The 25,881-nt window shown below is 47.7% G+C and overlaps 5 protein-coding genes across 5 annotated transcripts; 2 read left to right on the plus strand and 3 right to left on the minus strand.

Annotated features, from left to right (window-relative positions):
- Positions 1-456: 456 nt before the first annotated feature.
- Positions 457-2,939, minus strand: N7478_013161 (putative microtubule associated protein (Ase1); the record flags this gene model as incomplete). Its single annotated transcript, XM_056929371.1, has 4 exons — positions 457-2,384; positions 2,434-2,648; positions 2,715-2,767; positions 2,823-2,939. The coding sequence occupies 4 exons, from the start codon at positions 2,937-2,939 to the stop codon at positions 457-459; spliced, it is 2,313 nt and encodes a 770-aa protein (XP_056772733.1).
- Positions 2,940-3,870: 931 nt separating this feature from the next.
- On the plus strand, positions 3,871-4,921 carry N7478_013162 (Mov34/MPN/PAD-1 family protein; the record flags this gene model as incomplete). The annotated part of the gene is made up of 2 exons (XM_056929372.1): positions 3,871-3,895; positions 3,960-4,921. 2 exons carry the CDS (start codon positions 3,871-3,873, stop codon positions 4,919-4,921), a joined length of 987 nt encoding a protein of 328 aa, XP_056772734.1.
- A 1,665-nt stretch (positions 4,922-6,586) lies between these two features.
- On the minus strand, positions 6,587-10,390 carry N7478_013163 (putative cell division control protein Cdc25; the record flags this gene model as incomplete). The annotated part of the gene is made up of 2 exons (XM_056929373.1): positions 6,587-6,924; positions 7,009-10,390. The coding sequence occupies 2 exons, from the start codon at positions 10,388-10,390 to the stop codon at positions 6,587-6,589; spliced, it is 3,720 nt and encodes a 1,239-aa protein (XP_056772735.1).
- An 11,218-nt stretch (positions 10,391-21,608) lies between these two features.
- Positions 21,609-24,094, plus strand: N7478_013164 (C2H2-type zinc finger protein; the record flags this gene model as incomplete). The annotated part of the gene is made up of 3 exons (XM_056929374.1): positions 21,609-21,744; positions 21,845-23,888; positions 23,953-24,094. 3 exons carry the CDS (start codon positions 21,609-21,611, stop codon positions 24,092-24,094), a joined length of 2,322 nt encoding a protein of 773 aa, XP_056772736.1.
- A 902-nt stretch (positions 24,095-24,996) lies between these two features.
- Positions 24,997-25,877, minus strand: N7478_013165 (uracil phosphoribosyltransferase; the record flags this gene model as incomplete). Its single annotated transcript, XM_056929375.1, has 3 exons — positions 24,997-25,439; positions 25,526-25,625; positions 25,695-25,877. 3 exons carry the CDS (start codon positions 25,875-25,877, stop codon positions 24,997-24,999), a joined length of 726 nt encoding a protein of 241 aa, XP_056772737.1.
- Positions 25,878-25,881: the final 4 nt, after the last annotated feature.

A 25,881-nucleotide genomic window follows, 5' to 3' on the forward strand; every position in this document is an offset into this window, starting at 1 on the left:
ACAGCATTAAACCACATCCAAAATTGAAGAGAGAAGCTCTGTCGAGAGAAAAGACAAGGAGCAAAAGAAGCAAAGACAGAGTACCAACCCTCAGGGGCTACATAAATAAAGTAGTTAGTATTGGCGGGCTTGAAAAGCATTGACAGGAGAAAGAAAAAGCATAAACAAGATCGACATGATCAATATCATAATTTTGAACACGAAGGAAAGAGAAAAGGCAAGATCGGTGATCAGTGATGCGTGCGGAAAATACACCAGCCCGTAAAGAATCTGAGAAGAACTCAATCATAAGGGATCGTCAATGTCCATCGTGAGCCATGAGCTGTACAGTCATCGGGTCATTAGTAACCAAGCGATTGTGAAACCACAGCTAATTGTCCGAAGCGCCAGTAAGAAACGTGCAAAAAAATTATGGGTCCTTGTGACAAAAGAAAGTGGCTTTTGGCATGGAAAAAATTAATACGTTTCAAAGTCATCAGTCCACTCAGTATCGCTGCCCGCAACGCGAAGGACCTGACCTGGATGAGGTCCATCAGGGCTGACACTGCGTATTCCCTTGCTCTTCTTGCCCATTAAGCCCAACCCATCATCTGGTGCAAATCGCTTGCCAGGTCCAGCACGCAACTTGGCATAGTAAACGTCACCTGGGTCAGCTTCCGACTCTGATGCGTCGTCGAAGGTCTCCCAATTCTCAGACCCGGAAGTAGCGGTGTTAACGGTAGATGAGTTTGAAGTTTGCCGAAGAGCTGGAGGAGGTGGTGCTGCGTGTGATAAATAAGGGTTTGCTCTGGGATATCCCATTTGAGATGAACTCAACGACAACGATGAGAGGGAAGAATGAGATGAGTGGGACATGCCAATTGAGCGATGTGAGTTGGACATGACAGACGCGCTCATAAAGGAACGTTGGCGGTCGTCATAGACATCTTCAGGGCTAACGGGCCGAACGAAAGCACTGGACATGGCACTATTGCAGCGAGGCGGCTCCATCATATGACTGTTGCGCTCCTTCGATTCAACAGTCAGGGCACGCATACGTGGAGGTGGGCCACGAGGAGGGGCCATCTTGCCATTGACGGTACTAGATGAATACGAGCCGGGTCCAGTGCGACGCTCGGGTGAGTTATTCCCATGTGGCATATTGCTCAACGGTGCTCTGGCAGGAAGTTTTGAAGGAGAACTCGCACCCGATCTAGATCCAGCGTATCCGATGGTGTTGTGCTTGACCGGACGACTTCCGTTCGGGGTCTTCGTAGCAGAGCGAGGTGGGGGCGGACCACGCATGGAGCTTCCAGGGCGTGATACCGATTGTGGCCTTGCCGCGCTGGTCTTCATCGTTGAGGGTGGTGCAGAGGGTGTCTTAGAGCGAGGCGGTTGTCTGGTAGCAGGAGTCAAATTATCAAGGTAACGATCACCGTGAACCAAAAATGGTCGACCGAACTCATCCTCCCAATGCTCCAGCTCCTTTCGAAGGTCTGCTTCAAGCTTAGGGAGATCTTTGGCTATCCTCTTGCGCATCTTCTCCTCTCTCAGCAACTTGCCTGGGTCTCGCTTCTCGCCCTTGTTGCCACGAGCCATCAAGCGAGAGGCATCCTGGCTGGATGATGACAAAGCTTCGCGATCTGCCAGCAGTCCGCGGTGCCTTTCAATCATTTCTAATGTAGGTGCACGTTGCTCCTTGAGGGTTTCTAATCGAGAGATCTCGGCTTCGTGGGCCTCCAGCAGAGCATCGCTGCACACGTCAGAGAAAGCGGGGGTAAAGTCGAGCATCTCCTCCTCAGAGAAGAACAAGACATCCCATAGTTCCTGCAAGCGGCATCGAGCATCCTCCACAAAGAGATGCATATTTTGCCTCTTCAATTCGTTGAGGCGAGTCAATTCCTCTTCATATTCATTGATAGTTCGGAGACCGCAACCACGATTCGCCGATAAGAATGCCTTGCGATCCGACTCCTCAACACCAAAGCGTTCCCATAGACTCTCAACCGAGGCACGAAGTTCCTTGATCTTGCGTTCGCGTGCTTTCTTCTCATCCATCAATTTGTCACGCTTGGCCATTAAATTGGCAAGGTCGGTCTCGTGAAGCCCAAGCTGTTCGGGCGATTCGCGATAATACTTGACGATATTGGAATCAGTCTGAACCTGGGGGGTTCCAAGTTCAGCCCACATCTTAATGATTTCTTCGCTGGTAGTCTGAACAAAAGAGACACGGCGATGGTATTCCTCGTAGACGCGACTAAACTCGGAATCCAGCGACGTTACATAGTCCGGAGAGAGATCGAAGCTTGGCGGGATAGACGAGCCTGGTGCAGTAGGAGGAAGTTCAATGATAAGGAAGGAGGTCTCGAGGTGCGAGGAATAGGATTCCAGGGCATCCACCAGTTCTATTAAAAGTTAATATAAGAAACCGACAGGGGAGATATATAGACGCACTCTTGACTTGCTCAAAACGCTCGCGGTGCAGTTTTGTCATCGCCTCACTCTTCTCGCGCAAAAAGGCGATACACCGAGTGAGGGGGTAGGTAATACGAAGATCGTCGCGATTTAGTTCATACTGGCCATTGGCGCGCTCATCGCCCAGTGAGACTTCTATTTGTTGAATGGTAGTGATTAAACGCTGGGCTTCTTGTGTCATCTGGTCTTTCTCGCTATAGAATGTGTTAGCAACGCAAAACATGCGACCAAATCTAATGTTTGTTTATGTAGAAACTTACTCATCGACAAGCTTGAGATGATTGTTCAACGTCTCTGACAGAGCACTGAAGAGCTACAGTCTCCCCGTTAGTCCGGAACTGGGTTTCTCAAGTATGTGCGGAACTCACCTCTGCTTCACGAGTGTCGCGCTCATGCGCAGGGACACCAATATCATCGAAGATGCCATGAAGTTGCTCAACAATGTTGTTGACCTGTGTAGTCAGGTAGCTTGTGTCGACAGCCATCGCTGCGGTTCCTGTCAAGCAACAAGCGAGAGGGAACTTGAATCAGGGACGATGGTTCACTTCCAGTGACAGGTGTCGGCGACTGCGACGACGCTGAGGGGCTCAAAACACAGAAACCCAATGCGTCCCGACACACGGAGACGAGCCAATTTTTGTGAAGTGAAAACGAAAGTGGATTTGGAGAACAGTCGTCAGATGCGAGACATGAAGAAGTGGGCTTGTTTATGAGGGGAATGGAGAAGTCAGCTGGAGACCTGGACGATAACAGGTTCATCAAGGAAAGCCCCGTTGTTTGGCGCCGATCGTTGTCTAGGGCAACGGCTGAGTCATCTGCGGCACAACTTGGTTTTCAGCTCGAGTGTTGCGACGGGGCTTATACTTTATCCATCAAGTATCCCGAGATCAATATAAGTAGATGTTTGAAAGGTTGTAAAGTTGTAAGAGCAGCTCATATCTCAGTTATTCAGAAAGGCAGTTGCAAAAACCATCAACTTGGATTCAGGAATTTACTTTATAATTGGTCCACAATGATATCTATATACATTCGACAGATGCAACATTTCGGGTAATAATTCCAGTTGGGAAATCTGAATGCAAGATAAGAGGCCAATCATTTCAATAGGTTAAAGGTGAGGGGTGGGGTTTTAACAATATCCACAGATGTAGCTCAACCCTGTATTGACTTGACTGCCCACCTAGTTTACTTTGTCGCTGCTTGGGTAACTGCAATCGACACCGCCCCTCTATTCTGCCCCTCTTCTTGTCCCTTATGCCCCACCGCTTTTCTCCACGATCATCACTCAATCAATCTAACCTGGAAGCTATTGGGTTCTCTTCCATAGCCCTTTTATCATCCCATTCAGATCTCCCCCCTCGCTTAAGATACCTCCAGCATACGCCCAATTCCTAAATTCCTCCCTACCTCCTCAAAATGCAGGCTGCCCAGCAGTCTTGGGGTTCGTATTTCCTTACCCGCCATTACATTAACACCATTCAAGCTAAGCATGAAACCACCTACAGAGCTCGAGAACGGGATCAGTGTCTTCGATCCCCAACGTGATGCACTCTACCAATATGACGAACAAACAAATAAAGCGCTGAATGCCCAACGGCCGTGGGCGAAGGACCCTTACTATTTTAAACATGTTCGAATCTCCGCAACGGCACTATTGAAAATGGTGATGCACGCTCGCTCAGGTGGATCTCTCGAAGTGATGGGTCTAATGCAAGGCTACATTCTGCACGAAACTTTCGTTGTGACAGACGCATTCCGACTTCCAGTTGAAGGTACCGAAACAAGAGTCAACGCCCAGGACGATGCAAATGAATACATGGTGTCGTATCTGCAGTCATGCCGAGATGCTGGACGCATGGAGAACGCTGTCGGTTGGTACCACAGTCACCCCGGATACGGATGCTGGTTATCTGGTATCGATGTCGCAACTCAACAGACACAACAGATGGGTGGTCCATTTGTGGCTGTTGTGATTGATCCTGAGCGGACGATCTCAGCGGGCAAGGTTGAGATTGGGTCGTTTCGGACTTTTCCACTTGATTACACGCCTGCGAAGGAATCTCATGAAGATGATGAATACCAGACTATTCCGCTGGGGAAATCAGAGGATTTCGGAACACATGCAAACCGCTATTATTCGCTTGAGACCACACATTTTAAGAGCACGCTTGATTCAGAGATCTTGTCATTGCTCTGGAACAAATATTGGGTTGCTACGCTGAGTCAGAGTCCCCTATTTGCTTCTCGTGATTATACGAGCAAACAAATGATGGATCTCAGTCAGAAAATTCGCAAGGCATCGAGGCAAGTCGAGCATACTGGTCCGCGTGCCGGGGGCGTTGCAAACAAGGATCAGCAGCTTGATAAGGTTGTACGAGGGGGCCAACGGATTGTTTCAGAGGAAGTCAAGGGTCTTTTAGCATCTGAGGTGAAGATGAAGCTGTTCCAGAATGTTGGGGAGCAGTAAACCGGCAAATTAAATCTCCATGGCCTGGAGTCATGATGCTTCATATCATAGATCTCGCTACGACTATCACGACTTGCTTCTAATTCAAATACATTCTCATGCTTGGGTTGGTGTCTTTTGTGTTTTTTCCTTCATCGCAAGCTATGTAGCTATGTATATTACCTTATCATTATTCGTATTCTCTTGAAGAGTCAACTTATAGAAGTCGAATAGAGAGGTGTACCACGACCATACATAAAGTATTAGTTGCGCTCTAGAGAAGTAAAAAAAAGTGGAACAAATTTTAGGCGGGATGATCTATTATTAATATTTGTCATCGCTGTACGCTGCAGTGTGGTTTGAGTGGAGATCATGCAGCCAAGTTAATAGTTGTAGGCGCGACTGGTTACATGTCCGCGCAAAAGCAGACCTCAGAACAACTACATATCTAAGCCTAGAAAGATCATACTAAGGTTATTGACATCGAGGGTGACCATATGTAAATTACAATCTGCTCTCAAAAGTAAAAATCGAAGAACTTGATGGGTAGTAAGCAGTAGTCAAAGAGATTGATATATTCAACTAGATACAAATAAGTGGGTCTTGAATCCTGCGATTCTGTCCCCAGCTCAAAAGGGAATGGACCAGTCAAAAGGTCCATTTGATAAGAACATTGTAAATCCAAAAATTCGTGACATGTCATAAAAGAGGATGACGTGGAAACATTAACCTCAAAAATAAAATACCTGATTCACCGGACTGAAACAAAAAGGTAAACAGTCGCAGTCACCTGGGTAGAAGAGGGAAGTATGTATCAACCAATAAGACGGGCTATACACCGATAAAATAGCACTTGGGTGACAAAAATTGAGTATATGCCCACAGGAAAAGAAAATATAAAAGTCAAACCGCCAATTAAGCAGGGCGGCCAAGAAACAGGGGATTGGAGGCGTAGGTTCAATCCCCAGAACAGTTCTATTTCATGACCATAGGTATATCGAATTGACAGAGAACAATGAGGTGGCACGTCGACCACATGGCAAAAAGGTGAAAAGAAATTGTAAGATGTTGAGCTGGGGTCATTGATAATCGTCGTAAAAAAGTGTTGTCCTTTCAATATCATGGGGGTATTTACGTCTTCATCGATGAAAGGAGGGCCTCGGAGTGACTGCAATATTTCAGGACGAACCCACCTGAGCATCCTGCAATGTACCGGTGAACCCAGCATGCAGGTGCATGAACTTATGCAAAGACAAGGTCTTGACCCCGATTGTGGGGCCCAGGATATCATACAACAAAGACTAGCGAGTCTCTGTTGGTCTTGGGTGGTGAAACATTGGCTGCAGGAGCTGGCGTCGATCGGGTATCCGGTCATTTGATTGGAGCACAGATCGATGTGGCAACGAATGCGATCTCGGTTGGCCACGGCCGCCTGCAGATGTAGCTTGACAGGGCGTCACCGCCACAACTACAGGAAACCGGACTCTGAAAGTAATCTACGATTAAAGACAAAAGCGGTTAGTCTCAACGCTTAAAACAGGTTTCAAAGCCACATGGACTTGGCCAAAAAAAAAGACAAAGAATGTGGAAATTTGTGGTCAAATTCGGGTATCGCTGAACAAGTGCCAAGCACTACCCTTATCCACCATTAAAAAAGCAAAAGAAAAATAATAGATTGGATTTTCATCACCGTAAAAGTGAGACAGTGTTTGCAAAAAGTTGGGTGTTGTGTTTATTGCTTGATGATTCAGCATACCTTGCAATCTTCTCATCTTCGCGTTCTCGAGGTTCGATCTCAAGACTCCTGTCGTACATGTCATGAACATCACCCGCAGCTTGTAGATTGCTGAGGATATAATCTTGAAGCTCTGGAACTGGTGAGAGTAGATAAGGCACATTCTGATACTGCTGAATGTCTCGAATGACTTCCGCGGTCTTGGCCCGCTTGTTGAAGTTGATCAATTCTGATGGCGTAAGTGAGGGAATTCCATCCTCAATGAATGTCAAATCGGTAAGATAAACACCTGGATTGGGGTTAGTTACAGTTCAAATAGTTATAAAAATGGGAAGACGCCGAGTGAGCCAAATGCTCTGGCTGGAAATCGTACCAAAGAAGGGAATACAAGGAGGGTTGGCGAGATGTAAAGTCTCGCGATACTCGCCAAAGTTCTTAGTACTCGCCATCAGTCGGCGCATCTGCTCTAAAATTGCAGAAGTACGGCCACTGACTTGGCCCCATGTTCGGCCCAGCCGATGAATTGGGGCAGTTCCAAGAGCAGATATGATAGAAGTCAAAGTGGAATAATTGTTGAGGGTGCGACATTTCTCTGCAACATTGACAAAATGCTTTATGACGACCACGCGCTTCTTGACATCACCTTGTGTCAAGATCATCTCAGCGACCCAATTGGTCAACTGATTGGAATGAAGAATCAAGGCCTTAACATTAGAAGCAGGCTCAGGCTCATCAGGCCCAACCTTCTTCTGCCAGGTCTTATTTAAACACTCAGTGGGTCGAATCTTAGAGTAAAGACGGGACTCTATAATGGTCAATTGTCGCGCAAACTCCGTTGGATCGATATCCAGGAACTTCAATTTCTTCATATTCTTTGGAATAATTGATGGCGGGGCGGCTGTATTTTGAGTAGGAACAAGGCGCTTCACGGTTGTGTCTTGACCGCGAAGTCGTTGCTCAATAACGGCAAGAAGTGTGGGACAGCCTGGCGTTTTAGTTGTAGCAATCGAGTCTTTAGTAAATGCATGGACGCGTCGTAAAAGATCCATGTTTACTTCATCGTTCGGTTCCATCCAAAAGTGATCAAACCAGCTCTTGAGAATATTGACCACTCGGAATCTGATTGGTTTTTGTTTACGATCGATCCACATTTGCATGTCATCTGAGTTCAAGCCGAAAGGAGGTTGTATATTAAAGCGCTGGACAATCATCTCGAAAAGTTCGGAGGCGGTAGTGAAAGAGCGGTAGGTGAGTAGGAAGGTGTTGTTGAAAGATGCGTCGAGTTTGTCATGGCGCGTAAGGTGTTCAACCAGACCTGCCAGTGTACCGCACTTCAAGATCGGTGTATCGCCCTTGGTATCATGGAACACTTCACCCTCGTGGTCCATCTTCAAAAACCACGGAGTCTCCTCAGGTTCTCTCATGGGTTCCCGCTGAACAGGCTCACGCGTGACAGTTGTAGGCGGTGCTTGTCCAAAGAACCTCTGAGCTTTATCCATATTACGGCGAACCTTGCCAGGCTCCTTGCCGAGAGCATAAGATGACGGAATGCCAATGGACTCGGAGGAAACCTTGGTGGCTTGAGAATCAGCACGACTGTGGGCATTTTTGTTGTGAGACTCATCTTCCTCTTCCAGGCGGCTATCGACACGAGTAACGGATGATTGGTCGTCGGGAATTTGTTCAAGGAGTAGTGATAAGGAGAACCCGATCTGCGACACATAATTTTCCAGCTGTTTTGCGACGCTTCGGACAGCAGTGATTCGGTCATCAAGGGAATCTCCACGAAGCTCCGCCCATTCGTCGGGAAGAGGAGCTGATACTGCCTGGCAGCTCAAGATAAAATCACCAATGCCATCGTAGACTCTCTGCTTCTGTAGGCTGAAGTCCACAAGTTGGGGGTTCTGGAAACTTGTGCCGAGTGGAACAAGATTGATTGACTCAACAGTTGAGATCCATGGACGAAACTGTTCAACAACTTTCATGGCAGCTGACGAAACAGCATCTGCAATTTCCGCATGTTCTCTCACGGTGACAATCTTTCGATTCAATGTCAATCGCTCTTCCAGTCGACGAATACAACCAACAAAGGACCTCCTGAGGATATCGATGTGATCTAGAAGAGGAGTGTCGAGGGAGACCGAAGGCTCAGCTCGAGAATCGCCGCCCTCTGGGACCAGGAAAGATGTCGGGCCGGATGTATTCAAAGAAACCCCATTGTTCTGCCAGCTTCCGCCGCAGGAACTACCACTAACAAAGCCAGGGACGATTCTGTGTATTTGCTCCCCGCGCTGCTGGCGAGCAACATCTACATAGCCATACACGCCCTGCATGACCCCATCGGCCTCTTGCAAGCATTTGTTGACTGAATCCGAACCAGGCCAGTCAGCAGCAGCGATATGTGATGACAAAACCAATTTAGAGAATTTCGACATCATATCTCGGAAGTAGGGATAAAGCGCCTTGTTCGTGGATATGATAGATGGATTTCCGGAATGATTGTCCGTGGTGTCTGAGCCGGCCGCTAAGAGCATACGCAGATGATCCGAGATATCTTCGGCCTTTCTCACGTACTCTGATCTTTCACCGGCAAGAAGAGTCTGGCGGTAGGCCTCAACGGCATGTCGCATGTTGTCTACCAAGGTGGGCCATGTAACAGGCGGAATAAAGCCGTCATCGACAAAGCGCGCGGGGGTATTGGAGGAAATAGAGGGCCGAGAGATGATTTCGACAACGGAGGTGTTGGCACTGGTCCCTCCTGCGCTGCTGTATGACGGCTGAGGACTTTTGTTGGCATACGGTAGTTTGAAATCTTTAGGCCCTGGGGGGTACAGAGAATCCATAGAGGTGGCGGGTGACACTCCGTCCATAAGAGATCGGCGGCGGCGAGAGATGGAGTCATGCGAAGTCAACATCAACGACTCTCCTTCAGCTTCAGAGGCGGAGCCATCGTAATCATCTTCCTCTCTCTCAAATCCCCGTGCCATCAACTCGGGAGGTGGTCGCGTCTGGTCGGGGACGAAAAAGTTGGATCGGTCTCGAGGGCCGTTTTCAGTCGCAGAGGTAGGGTTCTCGAAGGGCAATTCCATGGTCGAATATCCAGTCAAGGTATTGAAATAGAAGAGACGACCGTCGGGTGTGGCTTGCGGGATCCAAAATGCAGCTTCCTCTTGCTCCTGTTTGCCCGGGACACCTTCGATCGGTAACATGGGCTGTGAATCGCGCGGGTTCCCTTCTGAGTCCAGCTCGTCATCCTCGTCGTGTCCATTCCCGTACTCATCTTCCAATCCCGATTCTGCGCTAAGGTCGGTATCGTCATGGCCATACACCATGTGTTCGCCGAAATCGTCTGCCTCTGTGATGATTGTGCAGTAGTTACTGGGGAACCAACCACGAACATTATCAATAACTCCATCCCACCACCCGGTGTCTAATTGATTGAGTACTTGAATAATATCGCCACGTCGGAAGCTCAAACTCGTATGGTCATCGGCATCGTAATCATACATGGCCCGCACGAACAGCGCGGGAGGCTCAGGGCTAACCGCATAGCTAGTCGCCATTTTCAAGGGAGATTGATTGAGACGGTCGGAGTGCTGCGAGATACTCGTCCCCCGACCACGGTGCCGGGATGCAGCTGTGGGGGTAGTGGCCTGTTCGTCGGTGTACTCGAGAGCGGTCGCAAAAGCCCCGGCTTTTGAAGCCAGCGCAGATCCCGTGTCGACAGCCAAGTCCACTGCGCGATATTCGTACATAAGGGAAGCACCTCACTTTCTCTCGGCTGGAGAGTCGACCGTTTGAGAGACCCAGCTGGGGAGGGGGGAAGTGGCACTTTTGTGTGGTTATTCGGTGGTTCTCACAGTCCGGCGAGGCTCATGGCTAAAATTGACGTGTGTTGGGAGAGGGGCGCAGGGTGGGTAATTTTTGCAACCCACTTTCCGGGGGTTAGGAGAAGTGTGACGGAGGACTCGCAGCTGACGGTACATTCAACGATAACCAACAATCACAACCACATAGAGGGGTACCGGAACAGTTACAAGTTTAAGCCATATAAGGAAAATCCTCAGGGGAATTAGTTAGGGAGAGAGGAAGTGGGAGAATCAGGGAGCGGAGGCGGGACGGATAAGGCGTCTACGCCGTGAGAGAGAGTCCTAGGTCCATCTGCGGTGTATCTGTCATGGTATTTTGTCTGTATCTGCCGCGGGTATCATTACAATACCTGCGTATTGGCTTACCGCATTACGGAGCACATCGGGATCCTCTTCTATGCATTTTAGGTGCATACAACACATGGACCACACATGGGACTCAAAATCTGGGAAACCTGATTCCTTCGTCGGATCCTACACATCTTATCTCGTATTTAGGGTGTTTTCACTGTTCTCTTCTGGTTCTTTTTTTTCGCCTCGTTTCCTAGAGGCTAGTGACGATCCTGTCTTACGGGTACCACAGGAGCACACAGTGTGCGTTACCAGCGTCTGAGCACCTGGCTCCATAACGGGGCACTCCATCGACCCGACAGAACAGGCTTTGGATCTACCGTGGCACCTTCGAGCGCTATGGGCTCATAGTGAGCCTACTTTAGGGGGGACAGGGGGGGCATTATCCACTGTTGTCTTGTTTTGATTATCATCGTCTCCAAAAATCGCTAACCGCCTCTCCCAAAAACGTGGTCCAGCAGGATTCATGTCTCCAATTGTTATCGCTTTTGTCTCCCCTCCCCCCACGGTGTGACAGCCAACCCTTTTGCCCCGTCACCGTCACATCCCCGCAGCGCTGAGGGGCAAATTTATAGCAACCAGGGGCTAAATACATAGAGATGGCCCCTTCGAAAAGAGAAATGCCCAGAAATCCTTTTCAATATTCCATATACCCTACCAAAAGTGGCCCGGAGACTTTTGAGATCCAGACCAAAGCGTGTTACGCCGGCTTTCGTTTCGTGGAAAGTGCGCCCATGTGGATCAGCCGCGACTCACGCTGATTTGACACCTAGGTGGGTTTTCGGAGCATGAACTCTCAACTTCATTGTCCACCTGTGCATTTGACCCAATAAGATGTTTGACATTGCCCTTTCTGGATGCCCAGGTACTTGCTATTCATACGTTATACGTATGCCGGTATCTTGAAACTAGGATCGGTATGGTTCCTCCTCATGGAACTCTCTTCTACCAGGGGCAATCCTCGTCAATAGGGTCAAATAACAGGGGAAGGAAATACACAATTAAAAATAAATGTTCTACGGAGCTATTGAATTCCCAGAAATCGATAAGACCTAAAGAAGATTTCAAGGCAAGGGGCTGGTAAAAAAAAATCAATGATCAATAATTGACCAACAGACTGCGTGGAGCTTGGGCAAATGTACATTGTCCTCCCCAGGACAATATCCAACTAAACCAGACAGGTAAATCGAAGAAATCTATTTCGATCTTTGCCCCTGGTCTTGAATTTTTCCAAGTCATATAATCACACCTTTACGCCGAAGAAATCAATATGAGACTACCCACACCCACGCGAACCAAATAGGGCCGGAAAAACGGCTAGCTTCCCTCTGCACGATGGAACAAGCCACATGAAGCTACCGAGAAACTACAAAGTTCCAAATGCATTCTAGAAGGTCAACCCCATATCAAACTGATGTGGCCAACACTCGTCGATACCCGAATCTCAGCTGGTTAAAATCCCCGTGCGCCCTTCTCTTCTTACTCTTCCACTTAATGGTGGCTGCACTGCGATACATTAAAAGCCCACACACCAGCAAGAGAAGCTGACACCATTGGCTTACCCGTAATAACAGCATCTGGGCGACTAACTTCTTCCAATGGTATACTTTCCCTGTCATCCCACCGAACCAGGATCCATGCTTTGGCGTTTTCGGATAATATACCTCATGCAGGAAATCTGGGCCACAATTTAAAACCCACGAAAATGAGAGTACCTGAAAATGAGAGTAGCTAACCTGGCAGGAAATTTCACCGACGCCATTCCGATGAGACTGTTCTAGACAATGAATAGAGCTACCATTAGCTCTCTGGGTGTATTTCCTATGGCCTCCCATCATACTGCTACTTTATTATCTCTTGTTGATCCAATGATAGTCTACGCAGTTGTCTTATCAGTCATTATCAACCGTGCGTACATGAGACACAAATGATAGACTGGTAACTGTAGGATACATCTACGGCCTCCAAGGATGGCCATCGAAGTATAGAAAAAGATCATCAAGTCACCATCATGGGAATCATCAACATGGTCCTGGCAATTACCTCATTATCGTATGTCACTAATCAGTGTAGTTCCGAATTGGGAATTATTAAACAAATCAGAAGTAAGTTTAAAGACGGGCGTTCTCCAACCTTCCATACGCAATCTCGAACTCTACTTCATCTGATGTCCAATCCGCCTGCAGATAATCCCTCATAACTATGCCCCTCATGTATATTAGCTCTCGGTAGCACCTGCCAGAAATTCGGACACCCATGCCTTCCGTATTTGGGTACCCTGTCAACGCCCTGTCAACATAAGCAGCCACCAGACCGTTGACACGAGTCAAGCATGCCAAGAGATGGCATTGTCAATAATATAATCCCCAATTCAGACAGCCTTGTCTATGTTCCTTGCTAGTCGCAAATTCTAACTAGAAGAATTCTTACCTATAATGAACGGTGCCATGCTAGATCTTCATTATCTTCAGATGTGGAGACACTCCTGAAGGTATAAGTTCTCTGTGTTCCGACGTCAGTTCAGCGGAATAATCGCGATAAGTTTGGCACGCACGACGATGGTTCATGTAGATCAGCGCAGAAAATTTTGGTTCAGTTGCGGGGGTGGGATTGCGATTCACTGTAAGAGACTTTGCTTTATTTTGAGAAGCTTTTCAGGTTCCATGGAACCGCGATCGTACCATTGGGTCTAGAACCAATGCTCTCAGCCTCAAATTTCAGAAATAACAGACTTGCAGGTCTACATTCGTAGATTCCCGAGGATTTCACCTGCTTCTAACTATTCCATGCCAAACACAGGTACAGTTTATGTGCACCCACAAGCTGCGTGTGATTAAAAAGCCTATATAGAACAGCATATCCTGGCAACTAGACTTCAACATTTTTCTTCTATTGAACGCCAGTTGTCCGGACACTGAGGCTGCATTTCCTCCACCTCGGACTGGGCACAGGTCAACCCAAAGACTAGGTATTGGCAAGCAACGAGCATTTGATATGAAGTTCCTATGGATGTATTTGACACATTCAACCTGTACTATTGATATCCTTATTCGACAGAAGTGAGCACCAATTTTACACGTAATGGCTCAAGTTCATGATGTTATCGCCAGGCAACCACCACGCCTTTATGAACCGACCAAAAATACTATGTAACTGCATTCATAGCTACCGTCTCTGTTTGTCGAAATATGAGTGTAGCCATGAAAAAAACGTGATGTATATAAGTTACTATATTCCTAATCACAGGTTCTCGATCTAGGGGGGATTGCAGTCTTGGGATGTCAAGGCGGATGCTTTTCAATATTAGGCGCCATCGAAAGGGTATATCATGATGTACCTATATACTACTACTGAAGTTTGTCCCAGCAGCTTACTAGGTATCAATGCCAAATTGGTATCAGGCATCAAGCCTGAGGTTTTTATTTCATGATATAAACGCATCTCCCGCGCCCAGAGGTCTTTTGGCGCCCCCGGCCCTTCAGATATATACTATGGACAAATATGCATTATCTGGAGACTAGGTAGATACACTATATGTAGTAATGCAAATGTACCACTGATGTAAAGGCTGAAGACCAAAAGTACTTACACTGTATACCCATGCTTTGCATTGTTTAGACACTACATAAGTACCCCCAGGGCTGCAGGTAAAAGTATTGCGTACATACTATGTATATGTTAATACTAGTATTGAGCATAAATAGAGCTATATGTATGTTTGCCGGAGTACAGCCTGTTTACTACAGCATCATGATCCTGCTACTTATAAAACTCGAGCCTCAAAGCCATTCAAGCAAATGCCGTAAATGTCCCAAATAAGCATCCGTAAAGCCATTCTACCAAATGCTTTTGTGTCTTCAGACATAGCAGAAAAAGCAAATGTGCAGCAAACCCATCTACAATCGCGGAGCACAATACGGAGTAAAGACTCCAATATCCACCGAGCCTCGGCCAATTTGCCACCGCAATCCCCTGTCCCTTGTTCCTTGCAGACCCGGACATTACAGTACGGGAAGGATTTACAGGAAACCACCTTCCTGGATGTCATCACCAACACGCACCCGACTGGATGGATTCCCAGCAGTAAGTGGGTCCTTATCCTGCCGCTCGGGCGAGACTCATCCAATCGCGGACACTGTCCCGCCCCTACAATCCAGAGCGTCGGGCCTCGATGATCCTGATCATCACGGTCTTTCACCCCCTTTTTATCATTATTTATTTTATTTTATCTCTTCTATAGACTTTATGAGGGAAAGACAAAACCCGTATATTATTGAAATTAATGGAGTAAGCACGAAGACCATTGAACGTTATGTTTATTTAAACCTTCATGGTACTGTACCAACCAATATTCCACTTCTTATTCGTGGGAATTTCTTATCAATGACTTAAACAGGTAGAACGTCCAACATCCAACATCCAACATCAATTAACACTGGAGAAATTGGACCTTTATCCATTATTCGTGATTCGTGGCCCACTCATATCCACTCACACACGCTAGAAGGAAACTCCAAGGCAGGGGAAGCTTCCAAAAGCTCCCATCACAATCGATAGATTACTCGCTAGAGCCAGTGGGGGCAGAAGACAGTAGACCAGTGGCTATCGAAGTACGGAGCAGCCAGCCTACTAGCTCCGCTCCCTGAACCACCGGCGTTAGAACGTTGAACCTTGGGCAAGAAAGTTTTTCGGTTCTTTGTTTTGGACTCACACCACGCCCTTTAGAGAGTGTCCACCTTTTCGAGAAAATTCATGGAAGGGCATCCGCGGGGCAAAGAGAACAAATAATTAGATTAAAAACAAAGAATTGAATTCGACGCGACTACAGACCCAATTCTTGGGTGGGGGAGGGGTACTTGAGTATTGTGTTGTGGTACAATTTCAAGTTTCTATGCGAGCAAGAGCAAGTCCATTGATTATTTTGCGGCAAGTAATATAACCTCCTCCTGCACCCCCTGCATGGACTAAGCCAAAAGCAAAGAAATGAACCGCTGTATATGAGTGTCAAGACATGACGGTGAGGAAAGAGTGGGAAAAATAGAACAAAAACTAATTATATGTACGAGGTGCCTCGTACACGGTACAGCTGCAACCCTGTATCGGTGTGGAAGTCGAATCCTTTCAACTTCCAAGGTTCTTGATATCAAACCGTCTCTCCAAGGAACGTGAACCATGGACCGGAAGGTTCCCCGGACCGAGCCCCCTTTCTTTCCCTTGTTTGCCACGATCGAGAGGACGATCATGGTCGAGCGATATGCCGATTATGCCATTTATTGATTGCTCGATATCATTTCTAGGCTAGCTTTATATTGTGATTTACATGTCACCATAGCTAAGACCCCAGTGTGGCGATTATGTACTCCGCACTGAGTACGTAACCGTATCCATATGGGGGCTCAATGCTTTGTGTACTCCGTGCATGTATATGTACATATCGATGGAACGAGAGCGAGAGAAAAGTGATGAAAAGCCAGTGTTTTGAAGAGCTAACCGGTTACAGTAGTTAAGTACCGGGATAAGTTAATGGGAGAACTAGCGAATAGGCGAGTATTCCATACATTCCATTGGACATACATAACAAAGGCTACATACAGTACTGTACTACTGTATTAAGTACAAAGAACAATTGAAAAAAATCGCTAACAAGGCAGATCAATTCGCATTCGGAATCTTTCCAAAGTCTTGAAGTCAATCGCCCCGTACACCGTAAGAGAGCGAAGAAACCCCCCTATCGATGTTAGTGGAACCCACTCCATCTCGGAGGTGTTGCTTCCCAGAGCATCGGGAAGTTGGGGGGTTTCAACGCCCCAGTCTTTAGCGAAAGTGTAAACGGAGACCGCTAGCGCCCACAATTAAGACAAAAAAATCCAAAGCGAAATCAGAAATTACGAAATCGACGCAGGTAGTGGGACCTGCGTCTACTGCATGATCCTAGACAGCCATGTGTTCTATCGAAGCGGTGAGGCCAGACAATCACGCTACAGCCTTAAGGTAACTTCAAAGTTGAGGTCCAGAGCATAAGAGCAGCTGTACTAGCTACGGAGCCCAATGCAGTTTTTCACCGACATCTTCGGCACGAGGCCGCAATGTCTAGGCCAGACAACGGGCTAGTGACGAGAAACAGAAATTCCAGACCGTCCTGGCGTCGTGGGCGGGGCGTAATGGGTCCCCCTTTCCCCCTTCAGGAGTTGTCGGGACGATGGACCCATTGCACCTGGGGCGCGGGCTGCCGGAGGGCATTAGTTCAGGGGCCGGCGCCGGGGAAGACGTTCCTAAGAATTGCTGCAACGGGACTGGGCTGGAGTGGATTGGGTGGTGGGGTCGATACTAGTCGGTGGTGACTCGGCAAAGATACATACAGTCAGGTTGATGAAGAGCTCTTGTTAGGGCTTACATATGGAATCCGTGAACTAGCTAACCCCAGTTCGGTTTGCGAGGTCTCACGTTTCCGTGATCACAGGGCCGATTCCAATCCCTTTTGCAGATCAGTTAGTTGTTTTACATTATTCGGTGCGTACTGCATATGGTACTCCGTTGTAATATTCACTTATCTTCGGTGAGTTTTTTCTTCTTCGGAACCTTTCTGAGACTGCTTTTTCACAATTGCATACATATGGGATGAGTGGCACCGACCTATGGTAGACAATTTCCTGACGGCATATACGTAGGCCGATAGACAGATATCCAGACATTTGGCCTTCATGAGAACACAAAAAAATGCAAAACAAAGGTAACTGTACACCATTGGACCCGTCCGCTCATGAATGGAATGCAGGTTTTTCGAATATTTCCGAACTTTTTCCTTTTGAATCTCTGTGTCGGACACGGCCCCCAAGGGATCGGGAATGGTGGATCATCACCAACTGGTGTACAGTAGGCAAGGATTCGAGGGAACAAAAGTACAAAAGTACCAAAATACCCATTGGGCGGTGAAGTCACCGCTTAATACACCGCTCAATGCACCGCGTCGTCATGTTCCCTTCTTGGTTCCTGCTTGGGTCGAGAACGTTGAAACTGGGTCGGACCGCTGCATCGGAAAGTGGATCGGGCCATTACTGAAATCCTGCTGGAATTTTGTGATCGAATCAAGGGCGAAAACCTTCCTCGTTTGTCCCGTGGTGATTTAGTAGCTGACTTCCAAGGTTGTAAGTACTCCGTGGTTTGCGCCGGTCCTGCTGGGAACCACATGTCCCCACCTACACGAATTGCAGCGCGGCGAGCCGGAGAAGGTTCGTTAAGGCTTCGATGATCAAGTGGGAACTCCGCCGGAACAGGCTCATTCCCAGTTGCTACCTAGGGCATATCTTGTTTCCGATTTGCCGACTATTCTGCTGAGTACTAAGCGTTGTAGGCAAGACAAGGGATGGCTGCAGAATTGCTGTAGAAAATATAATTCTTACGTGTAATGCAGCTTTGAGGAATAAGATAAAAATTGCCAGTAGCTAATTAATTTAAAATATTTTATTTTGATAGGCCCCTCACTCGAGGGGTAAAGGGAGGGGTGTACTTATTTTTTTTTTCTTCTTTTCTTTGTCTGGATTCAGGTCGGATCACCCATTTCTCTGCCGTGCTGGGCTGCATCGCGTTTCTCCACCGTCGCCAGACGCGTTTCCCAAGTAACCGCGACGCGGATCTTCGGACTAGCTGTAAGTATGATGCAGTGCCCCACGGAGGGGATCCGGGATTTTACGAAGGGCGGGCTTTCTGCGGTATACCGTACGCGCTATGGAGTCCTTCGCCAGCTCATTCGGGCCTGACCGTTCATTTCTCTGTACGCATGGAGATACTACTCTATGTTACATAGTGGACCCCGAAAAGCCCGGGCAAGCCGAACTAACTTGAATGTGTAAATAATTCTTTAGCGAAGAGCCTGGAGTAGTGGACATTGTGGTTTATTGTGTATGCATCTAGGAACTTGGATACATACATGGCTATAAACAGGGTCGAGGGGCAGATGCATGGATCTTACCCCAATAAAGCAAGAGGTAGTCTGAATCAGATGATGTTATCCCAACCCAAAGCGCCGATTCGTTTATATAACTATTTTGCATGCAGATCACCCTGCAGTTCAGCAGGTGATGCCTTTGATGGGCCCCTGTTCTGGCATAATGTCGCACAGACATGGGCGGGTGGTGTCGTACATATTATATGCTGATGATGGTCTTGGGATTGTGATTAATTAGATGTGTACAGTGGCTAGAACATACGTATACCAAAACCCCTCCGAGAGTGTGGCAGAAGGGAACCGCCACAGAGCGGGGCACGCCAAAATTGAGGGATTCTGGACCAGTCAGCCCCAGAGCAAAAGTACGGCAACGATTGGTGATATGTCATTTAGGGGGTGAAGATGTCGTGAGTAAGCAGTAGTGTGGCGCACCTGTCAAGCCAAATGGTAGCCTTGGTTTTGACCCTAGTGCTAGAATACTGAGAATAAGAAATTCCAAAAATCATGTATGCCGTACGGAGTACACCGTACAAGCCGTCAAATAAGACTAGACTGATTGTGGTGGATTGATCGACTGAGCTGGCTGCAACTACTGGCGACGACGCCCCGCGGATAGACAGGATCCGATCGAGGCTATTCTAGCGTCATTCGGAGTTGGAGGAGGTAGTCCGCAGTCCCCGTTTGGAGGCCCACTACTGTACCTAAGCCTGCCACAGTTATAGGACCGGCAGATGAATGTAAACCATCAAATCGCAATCTGACCTACAGAAGTAAACAATTTATCTGTCGAGATTTATATATGCGAGGTCAGATCAGGGCGAGAAATGTGGGAAAGAGGAAAAAAAGTGAAATATCCCTGTCTCATTCTTAACTGACCCGATTGTCTCTTTGTCGGAACTGTGTAACGGTGCCCAGAACCCGCACGATCAACCGAGCCAATCTATGATGTTTGTGCCGATCGGAGGGGAAAGAGGGAAAGGGAGGGGTAACGTGGGCGGGCGTGAACCATGGTTGATTTGCACGGATATCAAATCAAGATCTATATCTATATCGAGTTGGAATAGTAGATTGATATTCGGAGGTATCTGTAAATTACACATCTATGATAGCCACAAAGGATAAGAGTGATGGAGTAAGGTAGCTAGGCATGTCGACTGCAGACAGGGCTACCTACCATAGTGGTCCTGGAGCAATCGCGTACCAGTCACGTACCAGTAAGATGATTGCATTGGTGTGGATGTACCACGATCGAGACGCTAAATCGCCTCACATGCCAGCCACACATTTTCCTTTCAGGCCCCTCTTGAATGAATAATAGTCAGGGTAAATCATACTTTTATGGGTCTCTCCTATTTTACGATTATTTTATTCTTATTTTCTTTCCCCCTTCGGTTCAGAGCGAGGGGCATCACTGCATCACTGGCCCACTCTTGACAAGCCCTCGCAGCAGACAGCGGTGATATTCCCACTTTCAAATTCCCTTTTTTTTCAATGTGTGTTTCTGATCTCTCAATCAATATTGCTTTTTTGATTTTATTTTATTTTTTGTAGAATTAAAAAAAAATTCACCAATACTGTTCAGGTTCTACCCCCCTTCTTCGTCGATTTCTATCTGTCTCCGATATAATATATCTATTTCTTGTCCATCTTAACCGTATACTCAGCCCCCTCGATATAGTATCTCTCAAGTATACACAGCTGGCCCGGCAATCTAAAATAAAATCAAAATCGCCCCCCATCTTCTAGAAAAGTAAAAAGTAAACGTTCGGCTGAACCGACATGGTGGGTTTCAGAAAGAAACCGCAATTTGAGGGCCACTTTCTTGAATTATTTCGATTTCCTAATTTCAAGCGGGTCGAATGAGATTTATGCTTGAATATTACGACGTGTCGATTTAGTATGGTAAAAAGGGGGGGAAGATCCGTTAGTCCACAGTCTGTGGTTATAGGAAGTGGGAGTGCGTGGCCGGGACATTGGGAGGGGCTGGAAGTCAGTGCCATGCGTAATGACTAGAACCGAATAATACCAAATGAGACGCGGTACGGTCGTCCTCGTTAGAAGCTTTATCGTGCACCAAATTATGCCGGTTAATGCCTCAACACTGATCTTCATGGACACCGCCTTCTGAAATTAAACGTAATAATACCTGATCAAGCCCCACTCACACCCGCAGGAGAAACCTTGCGTCTACCTAAATGAACGTCAAATTTACTGTAATATTTCTTTCTGCCAGTGAAATAGCTTAGTCAAATTCAGGCATCCGCAATGGCCCGGGCTGCGCGTCGTGGTTCGTAGGATTTCCGTCACAAAACGACGCAACGCCAGGTAAATTACATACCGGCCCCTGGGGGAAGATATGTAAAGCTGCTCTGAGCACTTCCACACTCTTTTCTTTCCAGGTTTCTTTCTTCCCCTCTCCCTGTGCCTCTTTCTCAACCCCCCTTCTTTTCTCCCCTCTTATTTCCCCTCTCTGCCCTCCCACCTTTCAACACCATTCATATCCGTCCCATCCCGCGGTGCTTAACGCTATCCGCCTTTCTTTTCGAGCGTTCCTTTTTGTTTTTGTCCATCTCTAGGCCTGTGGCTGGACACACTCTTGCCTTTGTTAAATCTCGCGACCCCCACATACAAGGAATGATCAGATATCCCAGCGACTTCCTGTCGTCTTCACGCTTCCAAAACCGGTGCGAGCTCACCCAGGGAACTATACCGCCGCTGTCGACTACTCTCCTCGCTTGAGACGAACCGACTCTACCGTAAATACATACACACACACACACACACACACACACACACACACACACACAGATGGCTCCATCAGCCCCCGGGACAGCCAGCAACTCGCCGGCGAAGAAAACCTCAGCTCCCGAGAAGAAATACAAGTGCCAATTTTGCAATCGCGCGTTTAGCCGAAGTGAACACCGCAGCAGACATGAACGATCTCGTAAGTTTGCATCAATACCTCGAATTTAGGATATTCCTTCTTCTCTGGAAACACCCCTCGGTTTCGTCGCATTTTCCACAAAATACTGACTTCTCTATAGACACAAAAGAACGCCCTTTCAAATGCTTAAAATGTCGCAGTACTTTTGTTCGTCGCGATCTTCTGTTGCGCCATGATCGAACTGTACACGCCAAGGATGGTGGTATTCCCCTCGTCGCAGAGGGCCGCAGACGCGGTGGAGGTGTGCAAAAGTCTACAACTTCTGCCCCTTCTAAGCCCTCGATCACTATTGATCCAGCCACCCTGGAACATATCGAGGCAAGCAGTGATGGTATGGTCGACCTTGAAACTGCAGCCATGTTGATGACAGACTTCCAACATAAGGCTGCAGCTGCGGCAACTGGACAGGTTTCCGAGCGATCCGAATCGTTATCCCCTGCACACGGTTCTTTCGAGCCTTACCTTTCTGGCAACGCGACCCTTCCACAGATGCCCTGGGATACTCTCGCCTCCGACGCCGGTTCGATGCCCACCCTCGACCGCCAAGGCCCCCTCGGAGATGTGCTCATGTCCAACTCCCTCCCCATGTCTGGGCACTCGACCCCGAACGCGTTGTCCCCCTACCCCTCCATGACCGGCCCCGTTAGCCCCGTAACTTACCGCCGCTCGCCAGGTCCCAGCCAAGCGTTAACCTTGCCCAAGGCCCCTCAAATTGCTGATGATATGGAGCGCAACTTAGTAGTGGAGCGTGTTCAGGGAGCGGATAGTATGGGTGGACTGCCTGAGAATTTCCAGCTTCCAGGTACTGCGACTCTTAACAGGTATCTCTCTACATACTTCAACTTGTACCACCCTCATCTGCCCTTCCTGCATCAGCAATCATTTAACCCTGCGGCCGTATCTGCGCCTTTGCTCCTCGCGGTCCTGTCGATTGGAGCTCTTTACACATTTGAGCGTGAGCATGCGTTCATGCTTCACGTTGGTTCCAAGGTCTTGGTCAACCAGTTCCTTCAACACAAGGACAACTTTGACTCGCGCAAGTGTCCTCTTTGGTTGATGCAGGGCACTTTACTTAACATGGTCTTTGAGAGCTGGAGCGGTGACCCGAAGGGCCTTGAATGGACTTGCTCCATCAAGAGTCTTCTGGCCAACATGGTCGCTGGTAACCGTTATCAACTCAAGGTCCGCACCGAGGCTCGCCAGGGATCGCGCGTCTCGCGTGAGGAATGGATTGAAGATGAGTCTTGTCGCCGTACTTATTTTGCTGTGTACATTTTCTTTGGCATGTTGACTCTCACCTTCAATCATACTCCAGCGATGAGTTTTGATGAGTTTGACAACCTAGAGTTGCCATCTTCGGAGTCCCTTTGGAACTTGGACGCATCAGATGAGGAAAGTTGGCGTCGCACTACATCAACCAGCACTCTGACTGTTCGTGAGGCACACGACTTCCTTTTCCAGGGCGAGCAGACCCGCTACAGCGCCTTCGCTACCCGCGTCCTCATCAACGCTCTGTTCTTGCAAGTCTGGAACCATAAGCGCAGCTTTGAGGCTCTCCAAGATGTTGTTACCGAATACAAGCTTCGCCTTGCTCTTGAGACCTGGGAGGGCTCTCTGGATGTGTGCGAGTCTGAGACTATCGTTGTCCCACTCAGCACCCCTCAGAAGGGTCATCCCCTGATCTTCAACTCGATGGCTGTCTACCGCAACACTCGTGCCCGCCTGGAAGTTGACCTGAAGTCCATCCAGGAGGCCATGCGATACCACTCATCTTATGAAGTGGCTGCTGCCATGACTGTCGCCCGTGAGAAGGTTAAGCGTTCTCAGGAGATGAACAAGGTTGTTCAGCAATGCTTCGAGTGTATCGAGATTGCTGCCATCCAAGGCATCAACTGGGTTGCCAAGACATCTGCCACCAACTGGAGCGTTGAGCACCCCCTTTGCGGTCTGGATCTGATGGTCATCCTGAGTCTCTGGCTCTACCGCCTGGAACATGACGAAGAGCCGGCGACTGAGGCTGAATTAGCCATCTACAACAAGGTCCGGAACTTGTTCGATGACGATGCCATCGACGCTTTTGGGAAACTCAGCTCTACCGTGGCCCGTGTATGGGGTAATATCCTGGACGGTGTGGTTGTCTGGGGGTAAGTCAATTGTCCTTGTTCGTCCTTTCGAAATTTTGACCGATTACTAACGTCTTCTCTATAGAATCACCAAGCTTATGGGCGAGTCATTCAAGCTTCATTCTCAAGCCCTTGTCGGTTATGAAGATTCTTTGCGTGTCTCAAAGGACCAACCGATTCACGCAGTCCCTACTAAGTCGCTTGCCAGCATCGGGACTGCCTATTAATCGTCTTCATCTCCCTCTCTACTCTCCTTGACAGTTGCTTTTTTCTCTGCATTTTTTCTTTCCAAGTAATTTTTTTCTCCTGTGTTCTTTCGGGCTTTCTTACTCTCATTTGTTGGACGCTTTCTTTGGGACATATGGGAAATATCAGGAATAGGTACGCCAGTGGGCAGGCGGGGTGTTATGGCTTTGGGACTACTTCGCCGTCAATCTCCCCTTGTGTGATTCCTGACGTTTCTTGCTATTATTCTGGGTTGCATCTTTCCCCCTGATCTATCTTTGCACCAGGGAGTCCGGTGTGGTGTTTTATCTGCTTTGGTTCCCTCCTCTTTGACACCTGGCTGGACCTGTGTGTTCTCTCGCACTCGATGGAGTTTTTATCGTTTTGATCCTTAGCCCCTAATCGTGCCCCCCTCTCGTCCATCTTATTGATCTCTTGATACCTTTTGACTTTTGTTTGCGCTTCGTGACTTGCTGCATGCTTTGTTTATTTTTCATCTGCTTTTCTATCATCTACGCGTCCGCTTCCATCTGCTTCTTGTGGCTGAGGTTTACCTCAGTCGCTGTATTGATTTAATTGCATGTTCTCCTTTCTCCCCGCCACAGCTGATTTTTATTTTGACTTTGGACTTTTGATCTTTCTTTTCTGCGAGTCGTGTCTGCTCAGCATTGCCTGCATTTTGGTTTCTTCTGCACATCCTTTTTATTTACTTTATGCCTTATCTCCATGTACTATACGTAATTGATGAATACATTATTTGGCGGGGAATCATCGATCAAGTAAAACAGTAACCTTAAAAGAAAATAATCCTTGATAGATCTTAAGTAACAAAGGCCGCTCAGTAGAAGTAAATCTATGACTCGAGACACTTGTATGATGAAATCTCCCAATCTACCCACTCTACTCACTTCCCAATAGCAACAAACAATCTATCCCCAATATCCCCAACCCCAGGCACAATCATCCCCTTCTCATTAACCTTCTCATCCACCGCTCCAACCCAAATCTCAACCTTATCCCAAACCCCAGCTACCCGCCTAATCCCCTCCTCCGAAGCAATCACATTAAGCATAATCACCCTTTCAACGCCCCAATCACGAAGAAGCTGTATAGCCGCCTCAGCAGTTGCGCCCGTCGCAATAATCGGATCCAGAAGAACAGCTAGGGTTGCTGCAGCGGTGTTTTTTGATCTATCTGTTGGTGAGAGTAGGGCTGGACTGGCGGGTGAGAGCTCCTCGCGGTGAAAGGGGAGATTGTTGTAGTATTCTACTGGTTGGAGGGTGATTTTTTCACGAAAGAGTCCCAGGTGATAGATTGGGACTGATGTTGGAAGGAGGGCGTTTAGGGCTGATTGTTTCGAGTTGTTAGTTATGAGCACAATCTCAAGTTATTTGTATTATGTTTGTAGATGCTGGTTTCGGATTCAGACGAACCTTCTACCATGCCTAGGCCGGATCTTAGAATTGGGACCAGAGCTAGATCTGCTGGATTGATGCCTTTCGTCTCATACTCGGCGCCTAATGGGGTGATGTCCTGTTTTTTATCAGTTCAGTTTCATGGTAGTATAGATGTTTGAGGACTGTATTGGCATAGTATACATACTGTGCCTGTTTTGGTAACTGTGAGACCAGTGGAGAATGCCTCGACAGCGATGATTGATGCTATCTCATGAACAAGCGTTCTTGTTTCGCGGGGACTGGTACTTGCTGATCGGAGTTGAGAAAGCTTTGCTTGGAGGCAAGGGTGGGTTGAGATGTGGATATTTGCGGGGAGTGGAGTAGACATCTTT

The sequence above is a fragment of the Penicillium angulare genome, assembly GCF_028827245.1.
Source record: "Penicillium angulare strain IBT 27051 chromosome Unknown utg000012l_segment0_segment0, whole genome shotgun sequence".
Lineage (NCBI taxonomy): Eukaryota > Fungi > Ascomycota > Eurotiomycetes > Eurotiales > Aspergillaceae > Penicillium > Penicillium angulare.